The 12,672-nt window shown below is 47.4% G+C and overlaps 5 protein-coding genes across 5 annotated transcripts; 2 read left to right on the top strand and 3 right to left on the bottom strand.

Moving 5' to 3' along the window:
* Positions 1-546: 546 nt before the first annotated feature.
* On the bottom strand, positions 547-1,773 carry N7489_006191 (uncharacterized protein; the record flags this gene model as incomplete). The annotated part of the gene is made up of 3 exons (XM_056711941.1): positions 547-1,180; positions 1,303-1,432; positions 1,494-1,773. 3 exons carry the CDS (start codon positions 1,771-1,773, stop codon positions 547-549), a joined length of 1,044 nt encoding a protein of 347 aa, XP_056565656.1.
* Positions 1,774-3,413: 1,640 nt separating this feature from the next.
* N7489_006190 (uncharacterized protein) lies at positions 3,414-4,273 on the top strand (the record flags this gene model as incomplete). The annotated part of the gene is made up of 3 exons (XM_056711940.1): positions 3,414-3,613; positions 3,671-4,015; positions 4,075-4,273. The coding sequence occupies 3 exons, from the start codon at positions 3,414-3,416 to the stop codon at positions 4,271-4,273; spliced, it is 744 nt and encodes a 247-aa protein (XP_056565655.1).
* Positions 4,274-7,481: 3,208 nt separating this feature from the next.
* N7489_006189 (uncharacterized protein) lies at positions 7,482-8,075 on the bottom strand (the record flags this gene model as incomplete). Its single annotated transcript, XM_056711939.1, is given in 3 exon segments — positions 7,482-7,589; positions 7,657-7,799; positions 7,814-8,075. The coding sequence occupies 3 exon segments, from the start codon at positions 8,073-8,075 to the stop codon at positions 7,482-7,484; spliced, it is 513 nt and encodes a 170-aa protein (XP_056565654.1).
* Positions 8,076-9,141: 1,066 nt separating this feature from the next.
* On the bottom strand, positions 9,142-10,082 carry N7489_006188 (BTB/POZ domain-containing protein; the record flags this gene model as incomplete). Its single annotated transcript, XM_056711938.1, has 3 exons — positions 9,142-9,669; positions 9,774-9,900; positions 9,949-10,082. The coding sequence occupies 3 exons, from the start codon at positions 10,080-10,082 to the stop codon at positions 9,142-9,144; spliced, it is 789 nt and encodes a 262-aa protein (XP_056565653.1).
* Positions 10,083-10,457: 375 nt separating this feature from the next.
* Positions 10,458-11,237, top strand: N7489_006187 (NYN domain-containing protein; the record flags this gene model as incomplete). The annotated part of the gene is made up of 1 exon (XM_056711937.1): positions 10,458-11,237. The coding sequence occupies one exon, from the start codon at positions 10,458-10,460 to the stop codon at positions 11,235-11,237; it is 780 nt and encodes a 259-aa protein (XP_056565652.1).
* Positions 11,238-12,672: the final 1,435 nt, after the last annotated feature.

Raw genomic sequence — 12,672 nt, 5'->3', positions numbered from 1 at the left:
GATCGCTTACCAGTAGTAGTGAAGCTGATCTGGGGTACTCTTCCGCCAGTCAAGAAAGACAGGATCAGGCTGGGGTAGAACGTCGGTGACCACTACAGTGGCACCAGCATCCAAACAAGTTTTCGAAAGTGCCATGCCAATACCCCGACCACCTAGGAACGTGTTAAGAGTTTGTTTGAGGACTTTGGGGAATGGTGCTGTTTACCAGTGATTAGGATCACTCGGCCACCGAGACTGAAACGAGCCGCCAAAGAGGATGCAAGGTTGGCCATGATGTCTGTTAACCCTTAACTACTGTCAAACGGAATAAATCAACTTATGAAGTATGAATGAAATAAATATCTAACTGCAGGGCAGGGTGAAGGCAAAATACATATTTATATTTGCACTATACTTGTGGAAAATATGGGTCCAGCTGGTGGAGAATGACTACCCGGGACTTATATCCCGCCGGGAATCATGTTTAACAGTATTTCAAATCCCGTGTTTTCCTCTCCAAATATATGTTCATTTGGTTTGTTCTCTCTTTATTCGAACAAGAATCCCTCAAGAAGAAGGCACGGGGATGAACCTCGCGTTCACCATCCGGTCAAATGTAACATGATAACCCTGGAGAGTATCAATCTGCTCGTTGAACCCAACGGATCGAGCTGCCTCAAGGGAATACTCCCGGGCAAAGTCAAAATCAACAAGCATGAAGTTCGTATGGCCCCAGTTCTGCGACTCAATGAGGCCCTTCTTCAGGTCGTGAGTCAAGACCAAGCGGTCCCAGATCGCCTTATTCTCGGAAACGAAATCCTGCATATTCTTCTGCATGCCATCTGGCTCGACACCATTGAGGCCAAAATAAGAACAAATTCCTGGCCAGACCTGAGCCCAGGTGACAGCCTCTCCGTCGCCACAATTAAAGCTTGATCCGTTTTGACACTTGCCGCGGTTAAGAGCAGCGAAGATTTCCATCTTAGAAAGGATGTCTTGGAAGGTGTCGGTGTGGCGAGTGTGGTAACCGTGCAGACGACCGGGGAATGGAACTTTGGCATCCTTTCCATTGACTTCTCTGTACAGAGTCAAGTAGAAGGCAATACCATATGCCATGTTCATGACGTTGGAGCCAGGGGCGAAGCCGACAATGCCATCCGGTCGAATCTCAGTGAAGGTCCAGTTTTGGTCTTCAGAGAGCCTTTTAAGAGATCATACTGGTCGTAGTAAAAAACGTTCTCTCTCCATGGCGAAGGAATGCGGGGCATCTTCTCGTGGAGAGGAGGCTGGATGGTGACCTCTTTAGGGAACTCCAATCCATACCCCTTGCCACCAGTCTGCAGGATGACCGCTTCCATTGTGGGTGAAACAGCGGAGATGGCTTTAATGGCGGTTTGGAGAAGATCGGTGTTGACCTTGCGCAGCGACTGGAAGTCGCCAGTCTGAATGTAAGCTGCGCAGAAGTTAGTATATGTGGCTTCAAAGAAGAACCAAGCAACGTAGCAAATACATACCACAAAAGAAAACCACGTCGACTGACTCCACCTTCGCGACCTTCTCTTTAAGCTGAGCTTTTACCGCTTCCACGGACTGTGTCAGGTCAATGCCCGACACAATATTGAGGCGGTTATCGTCAGGGAGATAAGCGTCCTCGCTGATCCATGGCCGATTGCACAGGCCAGTCACGCGGTTAAAGGTCGTCGGGGTTGGGTATTGGAGGGTTTGGTTCAAGAGAGACCATCCGGAGATTTCAGAGGCTCCAAAGATAAGGGCATGCTTTCCAGTTTGGGTCATGACGACATCAAATGTGCAGAGTGTTGAAAGATTAGACAGGAGGGAGACTCAAATGAATCTTTAAATACTTTCTCCTCACCGAGGCTGATCATGGTTTTCGTCTTCGGGTTTCATATCCCGGATGATCCAAAACACAATGAGTGAGACAATGTTATTTCTCATCAGGCGGCTTATTTCCGCTCCTCATGGCCGTATATTTGTTGGCCAGTATGATGATAGCCTTAAGTAATTTAAGAATGAACCGGCGATGATTCAATCGCTATATAGAGGGTATCATTCGGAGAAAATCCTTCTTGGTGAAACTGTGGGCTGCATTCTCAACATTCTTAATCTTTCCTTCTATCGCTCTTAATTGTTTTCCTCACTGTTGGCAATACGAGAACAAGCAGAGTGGAATGAATATTTTACCTGACTGAACAGAAGACCGGGGGAGGAAAAGAGAGAGAGAAGACTCAGAGAGAGGAAGGAGGTAGGTAACTAGTTAGTTAACAAACAAGCAGGCATTACTAGCCTGACAAATCAGGCAGCCACCAAGACCTCGTGACCAAGCTCCAACACTGAGTTAGTTAACAAGTTAACTGACTGCCGTAGTTAGTTCGGCTTCTATCCTGGAATATATAGGGGCTTATATTGAAAATCTCTTTCCAGTCTTCTAACACAATTTAAATCCGCAGCTTTTCTTGAAGCCCACTAAACAGCCTTTCCGCACAGTTAAGAACCGATGTATATTTATATTTGTGGGTTATTGGCGCGAAGATATCGTAGACGTAGATTACTAGAACAGTTACTACTACCAAGATGTTGAAAATCCCAGTCAATTTCCATTAATACTGGCCCTTTTGATACAAACAACGATGACCCTAATTCGGGGTCACATTGCATATGCAGGATCGGCGCTTAGCGAACCAACGGCGCTTAGGCTCCTACCAAGTGATGCCTGGTTGGCTATATGCAGTCTGATCACGCAGGTCACAATCCTACTGCATTAGCGCCCTGTTCTCAGTCTTCTGTCTTTCGCGTTGTTGTCTGTTCTCACAGAGCCTTTCTGATTCCCCATGTTGGAGGTATATGAAAAAAAAGCATAAATAGATGCTTCTTCCCATGTATGAAGAAGATAGACAAAACGTTCATTTTCCTTTCTACAGTATACAAGATTGGAATTCACCATATTCATAGTATTTTCATATACTATTTTTGATCTCAATACATGCTGTACAGAACGCTGTTTCTGTAATCAACACAATATAGGCAACACCCCTCTAGACACCGAGCGCTTTACCGTCCGATTTCTATCATACCCCTACCCCCGTCCAACAAGGCCATCTTACGATTCCCATCTGGGGGCCTCCTCGTCACTTACCACCACCACCACCACCGGACGACAAATCACCGCCGCCATCGTCATCGTCAGGACGGTTCGCTGTAAGTCCCTACCCGCCGGATTCTTCAGCAACCACGCAAACGGACCTAGATCGTGCTCGCTTTCTTTCCAAGGTTAGTCTCCAGTCTTATCATGTCGTCATTATGACGTCATAACATCTCTAAGATCCCGGCATTTCTTATTTAGCTATATCCTGGACAGCTCAATCTTCCAACCTAGTTGGATCAAACGTTTCGCTTTTCTGTCAATCGCCGAAGATATGTCTGACTTTTGGTTAACGGAGCATATCCGCCACCTGGTGGTGCAACCTGCCGATGCGCGTCTAAACCCACCCGAGGGCTACCTTTTCGTTCAGGATGGTTTTATTATCTCATGCGGGGTAATATACGCCCTTTTATATGTGTTTGTTATGATAAGAGCTGTCAAAGATCGGGTCTTGCCAGGAACAATCAAGTACTTGTACGCTGGCAGACTTCTCGCGGTATATTACACTGGGTGACTGACTGTCCGCTTTAGGTCTTTGACATTGGCGTATGAGTTATACTACGCCTTTGCGACTACATCAACGCGGCTGGAGAGAATATGCTTTCTTGCTTGGTTTGAGCTAGACCTGACGTTTGTTGCGCTTGCGCTCTGGCGTGTCTATCGCCCCGATCAACGGAAGCGCATTGCCGGAGAGATGTTTATATACTGTATAACAGCTCTAGCAGGGTTGAGATACTTGGGATATCTCTACCCAGATGACCGCGAGCAAATTACAGCATATTGGACCGGTATCCTCTTGCAACTTCCGGTTGGGTGGGTGTACGTATATGGGCTGGTGAAACATCGTTCTCTACTGGGCCACTCCCTTGAGATTTGGTATGCAGCTTGCTTTTCCCACCACCGTGGTCAGTAGATCTTACTAATTGTTATTACAGGCTCCTGCGTTATTTGGGTTGCTTCACGGCTTATGGTCTTTTCATATGGCGGTATCTCAACGTCCCTCGAAACTGGGAGTATGTGGGATCGTTTTGGAGCATCGCGACTATTGTGACCACTCTTATCCCGGAGACAGTATATCCCTTCCTATATATCTGGGTATTCAATCAGAACAGAAACAAGGTAAAAATGGGTTAGACACGGCATTGCGAGGAATACCCCACGGGGTTGTACACTGAGACATTGAGTTTTACAGATTTGAAGGAATACTCCCGCCCTGGAAATCATCTTTGAATAGCGATATTGTGAGACGGTAGAATATGAAATGAAAATAACGTCGACAGTAGTTGACGACTGCGAATACCTCTTTCTCAGAGACCTGCTTACCCTAACCGCACTGTCAAAGGGCCATAGGACGAGGTAAGGCGTTTATCCCTCAATCCACAGAGCAGGTAGATCGTGGCAACCTGCAGTGGGTCGATGGAGGTTGAAGTCCGCAATATACAGCAGCCTGCACGAATCAAAAGAACCGCGGACTTGCTCCTCCACTGCCCCTCAACCGTCACGATCAGTTCCATTTCGTAAAACAATCGTTTGGATGAACAGATCTTTTGAATCCAGACCTGTTGAACCTAAATCTGTTGACCCTAGATCTCTAGCAGCTTGTCTTGCTGATTTGAACAAGGCATTGCCAATTGAAAACTCTGTTTTTGGCTGTAAGGCTTCAACGGCTCGCCAATCTGGAAATTACCAGCTCCGTGGTATGTCTTTGGTGCTCTCGGCTCCCAAAAGACGACATCTCTATGCACCGTCACCTTCTTGGTTTGCCGGTTGTAATTGCGAAAAGCAATGTCCGTTGTCACCTTCATAGCCGGCAAGAAACCCGATCCAGGCGCGGGCAACCATATATATATATCAGAAAGACTGAAGTGGGATGGCTGTCAATCCATATATAAGCATGACCGTAAGACACCAAAGAGGAACAAGATCTTGATGCTACATGCTACCAGGGAGATTTAGGAGGAAGAAAGATGTGATAATCCGTCTATGGAAAGGAGTATATGAAGCCTCCGAGAATGACAAACGCGACAAACCAGGCAAATGCTCAGTCTGCACAGAGACAAACGCATACCCTGCACGCATCGCATGTATGCATGCATGTCAACACAAGCATTGATATCTAGATCACATCACCCGGTTCGATACCAGTTTGTGTCTACACCATAGCATAGCCCCCCAGTATAAACGAACCCAACCCACCCACCCACCATAATGCCATCAACCACTCCCAAGGACCTCACCATGCAAACCCGCGACTTCCATCTACCGCCAGCTCGCGCCCCCCCTCTCTCCAACCCCTCCACCACCTATCTCAACGCCTCCTTCCAAACCCTTCCGACCTGATTGTCCACGGCGCAATCAGCGCCTTCAACAACGAAGCCCTTCTCTCGCCCTCCCCCAAACAAACCTGGCTCCAAACAGGCGAAGACGCAAACTCCCTAATTGCCCGGTACACCAGCGATACAACAGAAGACCTCAACAACTTCGCACACAGCCTCAGGTCCAAACCGGGCGATAAAGTCGTCATCCTCGACTCGGGGATTCTGCTACAACCAACTATATTTGCTAATAACAATGATCGGCTGGGACATTGTACCCCCTGACCTTGGCTGGCGGACTCTGTAGCGTTGTTTAGGTCGATCAAGGGACCTGGCGAGAGCGCGGAAATCCTTTTTCTGGTTACTAAAAACGGCACTTGGATGCAATACAATCCAAATTATGCCGGCAATGTTTCGCACGCGCTGAGAATCGTTGCCATGACTGCATTTCAGGAACAAAGACGGCTTTCTACGTGTTCAGTATCAGCTACAAGAAACTCATGGAGATAACCAGATTGCAGGGCTCAAGCTCAATCACTTGAGGTACACTCACCCGATGGGTGACCGAGCTTAATTGCTTGCTTGATTGATTGATTGATTGTGTTTAACTTCCGGGGGGAGACAGGGCGAAGCCCATGTTCCCGAACCTCCCCAGGGGTATGGGGACGTGCTAAGCTAAAGAATTAAGTACATATATAACTAGTGCGCCTTTAGAAAGCAACTCGAGGATAGGTGCAGCCGTAAGAAAAAGAAATCGTGGTTCCAGAGGGGGTCGGCCTCGACTTTGACGTTATTAGAATCACACTCTAACCAACTGGGCTATGGAACCAGGAATTGGATGACCGAGCAAATCTATGCGAAATATACGATTATTTGAGCGGCGAGGCAGAGTCAATGGAGTATGGTCTGACCCGATCTCAATCTCCGCGAAGGATTCGGCTCGCCACGGCGGTAGCGGTCGTGGGTCGACCGTCTGTAGTTCATCTAATCTTCCTAGGTTCATGGTCTTCAGGGCCTCCGCCAGTAGGAACGAGCGTACGATTCGACATTATTCCTCCATTTCTAGGCTTGCCGCAGTGTATCCCAAATAGGATGATCGCACGGTAGTGCGAAGGCTGTCGATAGTGTTCTGCGCTCGGTAGCGGAGGTGGAGGTGCGCTGGCAAAATATGTGCTTCTTCATCTGGGGTGGCCACTGTCCTAAAAGCTGATAGGATGCAGATTAGTGCGGTTCTGTAGGCTGTATTTAAGTGTCGTAGGTCAGTCTTGCCTCGCAAACTGTCGCCCCAGACCGTCTGAAGGGTAGTCCATGACCGGCGTTACGCAGGCTTGGTATAGCTATCGCATCTGTTCTAGGCGTAGATGCCGCAGCCCGCTCAAAGCGACAGTGACCTTGATCGCGCGTTTGATCGCTTGCTAGACGTGCTCCTTCTAGCGAAACTCCTGGTCGAACACCACCCCGAGAAGGTTAGCCATGGGCGACGGTTCGATTGTCTTCCCGTTTATAACCACTTGACTATGAAGCTGTTAGCGTCCTTTCCTAGTGATGCGAGTCAGTTTGGTTATCTCGGCTGCAAAGCAAGACCCAGTTCGACGGGCCCATGCCTCAAATGCGGGGAGAATTCTGGCATAGTGCTGGCCATCAAAGACAGTCGGGTTGTGATCATGATCCCCCACTGGTGATAAATTGGCAAATGAATTCCTTTTACCTCAAAATTTCCAGAGCGCGTCGCCAGCCTGACAATCAATATACGCGATGCTCGACATATGCCGTATTGAAACCAAGTAGTTACCACCCGAGTCCGCGTGCGCACTGTTCAGGACAAATGGCTCGAAGGGATGATCTGAATACTCGCCCCAACCTGGTGTGAATGCATAGTAAACCTTCTTCTAGTTTATAACAGCTAGTAACCGTCCATTGGAAAAGGACCTCCCCTGTCGCAATATCGATTTCTTGAATACCGTTGTCACGTAGCCAGCCGTGTCATGGACCGCCAACGGGCCTAAGATCGAAGGGAATGTCCTTGTTTACCACCAGAAGGCTGTTTCCATTGGCGTTATAACAAAGCCATGGTCCTCGGCAGTCCAGCCATCTCCGGATCGGACCTGATACACTTCATCATATCTCGAGTTGAGCTAAAGGAAATATAAGTAAGCCCGTGTCTACACTCATTGCCGCCCGCGATGGGCTAAGTGCACTCACCATGTACCAGTGGCCAACCTCGCTAGCTGGGTCTTTGCTAGCCCAAAGGCTGATGTACGGCTCGTCATCGAGGAACCGTACATCAACAGCCCATGTCTTTCCATAGCGTACCGGCTCGTTCCATACAAGACCCCCATAGGTATCTAAAATATCGGACCTGGATTGGAGACCTCTGTTCCCCGAGGTGCCATGAGAAGTAGGTGGTCTTTGTTATCATGACATGTCGGGTGATCTTTCTGGATGTTCAGGAGAGGGACTACCGCTGGAGAGGAACGGTAGGCTTGGTGAGGCCACGCGCCGAGTGTTGCTTCAGAGTATTCTTTCGAGCGGAAATAGGGGCTGATGTTGGTATTGATCACCGGGGCATGGAGACTGAAGACGGCCAGCCAAATCAAGTAGTTATGACTTAAAGCCTTCATGCTGGGATTTCCTGGTGGGAACTCTATCGCTTGGGAGAAATTTTATTCAAACAGCATAATGGAATGTTGGCATCACTTACGATTTTAAAACGAGTCGGCCTCGCTCAGGAGCCTCTTCAGAGCATTGTGGCTCTCCCAAAATCAAGCATGCTGCGTAACAATGGAGATTGTTACTTGTTTCACCTTGCAGAATTCGGCTGATTTTTCTCAGCTGGAAGCACGGGTGTCACAAAAGGCAAGGAGTGATGGACTATTTTGATTTCCGAATTAGCTTCGGGCTGTAGCTTGCCCACTGACGAATATCGTATATACATTCAGTTGTGCAGCAGCTAGTTACCAGATATTCAGCATCACAAGCAAAACTCCCGGGAATTCTTTCGGTGACCATCATATCATTAAAATACCACAACTTATTGCTTTTGTTTCTCTTCCCAATTCCCCAATTCCTAAGCAAATATTTCGGATGTCTCCCATTGCTACAGTGCTTCGCTCCATTTGGTCCCTTGGATGGGACGGGACGGGACGTACCTGACATGTGACATAAACAACTCAAAAACAATTAAATCACGGCTCCTGAATAAGTTCATGGATGTTATCTAACCACTATATAACCTTGGAAAGTATGAACAAATTACAAAAGCTCGTTATGCCCGTTTGTTACTTTGCCGCATCACCCAATTGCTGATTTGCTGATGTCGCTAACAAAGCGCCGCCGCGCTGCCCCACTTCCCAACCGCCCCCACCAAAAATTCCAACAGCACGGCTTGACCACCTTAGAATATTAAGTCGCCCAAATACCGCGTCCCCTCCTTTGAACGTTGTATTGCAATGATCTTTACAGGAGTGAGTGGTCGCGCTAATTTCGAAAACGCATTTATTTACCTGTCCGAATCCCGATATGCTTCCTGAATGTTACAGTACAACTTTACTTTTGAAGCTTGCAGATCCCCTGCACACGTGAGATCCCCTGCACAGTTGATACGTTCAATAAGACCATGGATCTCTCTCGTGAGCCCAATTTCTCCTACACACGCTGTGTTGGATCCAATCAAAGACATATTATCCATCATTGCGGCAAGCAAATCAGACGCAAATTGTGGCACGGATCTCGCCAACTTGGAAAAGCAAAATCAGCTCGTTCTTTGCTAGTCCTCAGTTCCCTGAGATGATACAGAGTTATTTCCACTGCCAAGTTTCGTAGACCTCGATCACTTGCCGGAGTAGAGTTGTATATCTCTACTATAGCGCTCTGGAATGTGTTGGCATCCAGCCGCCGTAGTAGTTCTCGTTCGACTTTAGCCTTCGATATTGCTTCTAAACCTACGATAAACATTCGGTCTGCGAGAGAATATATCAAAATGTGAAATGATAGGGGATCAATTTCAGCAATTAAATCTTCGATAGGCTCAACGGGCCTCCCTAGGCTGTCCTCATCCGCTCCACTCTCTGCGATATAGGGGATTGGTTTAGCCGTAAAGACCGTAGGGCTGCCGGAGTCATTAACGGTCGACGTCTCCTCTAGAATATCGTGGCTAGATTCCGAAAGACAACCCTTAACACGATAATCTAGCGAGTAGAGATAATCAATCATTCGCTCCACTAATAATGGTTCTTATAAAACGACAGTACTTATAGAAGATTCCTAAGTATGATGAGTTAAGAAGGGGTTCTCTTTTTCCATTGTCGTCACTATCTCACCTTAAATCCACTACTACAGGCTTTCGCAAAAAACTCCGACCGCGTGCAAACAATACACTTATACACCGTATAAATAGTGTTACCACACGTAAGTGATATATCGCTATATTTCGAGTGAAGACGTAGGCTATAGTATTATTAGATCCGCATTAGCGCCTCAGGAGCTTACTAGTACCTTGCTAGAGCATAAAGAAGCTCTTTACCGGGAAGGTTGTTTTGAATAACCCTATCCCGGGACAAATCTGGTGACACTGGAATCCATGACGGCTTCTTAACTATTTTCGCGGCACAACCCTTCTTCTTCGGCATAATCACGACGACGTGGAACTGGTAATTTGTGTCACCTCAAGCGTTCGATACTGTGGATATCGACAATCAAAAGAGGCCGAGACAGTTGCAAGACATCATATGTAGCCGTGGCGAATTAAGATCGGTTTCATTCTGGACCTGTGTCATTGATTTAGTTTTAGAAACCGAGCATGACTAATAGTGTCCTAGGGCTTTCCAATGGGACGTGTAAAAGAGCAGTCTCGTATGTACGACGTCATGATTTATGCCTATACGGACTCGATTTTTAAATATATACATGTTATGGTAGCAAAACTCGGAAACATATTTCGCATAGATGGCATGTCCAAAGTGTTAGCAGCTACCTGACTATCTCGCTCACATACGTCCACAGTCATGGCCGGTGACACCATTCCCAAACTCGCAGTTCTTATTGACGCGGACAATGCGCGGCCCTCCGTTGTCAATCTCCTACTCTCCGAAATCGCGAAATATGGTACAGCTCATGCGAAACGGGCATATGGGGACTGGACTAGATCCAGCCTACAGGGCTGGAAGGATGTGCTCCTTGAGCAATCCATCCAACCTATTCAACAATTCGCGTATACCCACGGCAAGAATGCGACCGACTCAGCTATGATTATAGATGCGATGGACCTTCTGTACTCTAACCGTTATGACGGATTCTGCCTTGTCTCAAGCGACAGTGATTTTACCCGGTTAGCCGCACGCATCCGCGAGTCAGGGCTAATTGTGTACGGGTTCGGGGAACAGAAGACGCCCAAGCCGTTTGTCGCTGCCTGCGACAAATTTATCTACACCGAAAACCTCGTGCATCTTGATGAGCTTGTGCCACATACTAACAGTGTTATGATTCCTGGGAATCATGTACCGACCCCCCAGGCTCAAAACGATAGCCGCTTAAGAAACCAGTTGCGAACGACTGTAGAAGCAGCCTCCGATGATGATGGCTGGGCTAGGCTCTCTAGCGTCGGCCAACTCCTCACAAAAAAATATCCTGACTTCGACTCTCGTTCATACGGATACCACAAGCTCAGCGATCTGATCGCCGCCTCATCTTGGTTTGAAACTACCCGCCGCTCCCTTCGAAACGGATTGTCCCCAGAGATTTTCGTACGCGATAAGCGTCGGAAGTCTAAGGCTCTTGCTGATTAGTTGGATATAAGACATTTCTCTCTCCATGTCCTTTGTCCGACCCATTAGCGATTTGGAGATGCCTGGTCAGACTGGGACTTTCGGGCCAAAGGCACACACTCGTCGGTCCTTGAGCCGGTCTTGCGTTTTGAGACGCCTGATGTTGTCTTCCCCTTTAATAAAGCCCACTTTCTTTTTTTGAACATCTGAAACATTTCCATGATGATGGCTTCCTCCTGAGTGTCGGCCCAGCTGTTCGACGATTAGAGATGGTATACTTCCCCTGGGTCGTCCATCGGGGCGGGTTTCGTTCATAAAGTTCTCTGGTCTCCTTGAGCCCCCCGAGGTAGTTTTGAAGTCTGACATTTGATGAATTTTATATCAGGAGGATAGGTGGTATGGCAGGATCAGTTCGCTATAGTTCTCTGAGCTAAAAATAACACTTGCTGGCTTCCCTGTTCAGAGCCATTTGATTTCCCATCTCACAGTGTTTGACACTGCGACACCAAATCCATCCATGCGTGTTAAAGACACAGCAACACTAGCTCTGTCTAGACTAGGCGAGTCTTCTGATTGTATCTCATGGTCTGCTAAATCAGGATATACTAAGGTCCCAGCGTCCACCCCTCTGGCATCGCGCCAACGGGCGGCTGTCGAAGGAAGAGAAAGCCGAAAAATAGCGTTATCTTACGGACCCGGAAGAAAAGGCACTTTAGGAATTTTGTTCTGCGCTTTGCAAAAAGGGCAGTTTCTGTACCAGTTCCTCGCCGGACGAATTGTCAGACTAGGCGCGCGCAGGGAAACTTGTTCAAGAGACTGATGCCCAGGGGTGTAAGATACTAATTAATCTTTATTAAACACTTCTCCTTTGACATCATCTCCCTTTCCAGTACCGATGTTTGCTAGGTAACGTTTTCCTGGCTTTTCTTTTTCTTTTGTGATCTCCCGGTTCTACACTCGACAGCAGCCCAGCCCGTTGTCAGACATCGCGGACCATCTCGCGTGCGACAGCAGAATAAACCCATTACAGATACGTACAACTATTATTTGCAAGGTAAATTGACACAGCTACAATAGTGAAGTTGAATTCGAATGCATCAACCGGATTCATACAGATCAGCAAACCAATGACTTCTAATAATCTTTTCTATCCATGCATGCAGCATCAAATTGGCAGCTGTATAACGCCGGGCGCCACACAATAGACATTCCCGAATATAAATAACTAAGGGATAAATACCTTGTTTAGAGATTATACCTATAGAAGTCTCGTACAGATCGTTCGTCGGGATCCATACTGTATGATGGAGCAAAAAATCAGCTTCGAAGGTCGTACAACATACATTGGAGATCCATAACACACAAACAGGCATATCACCTCGTAGCTGAAAGCTCAACACATATCCCCAGATGTTACACCCTAGACTCCAAAGGAAATATGTAGAGATGTACCAGA

Source organism: Penicillium chrysogenum (assembly GCF_028827035.1).
Source record: "Penicillium chrysogenum strain IBT 35668 chromosome Unknown utg000004l_segment0_segment0, whole genome shotgun sequence".
NCBI lineage: Eukaryota > Fungi > Ascomycota > Eurotiomycetes > Eurotiales > Aspergillaceae > Penicillium > Penicillium chrysogenum.
This window is presented reverse-complemented; position numbering and strand designations above follow the sequence as displayed.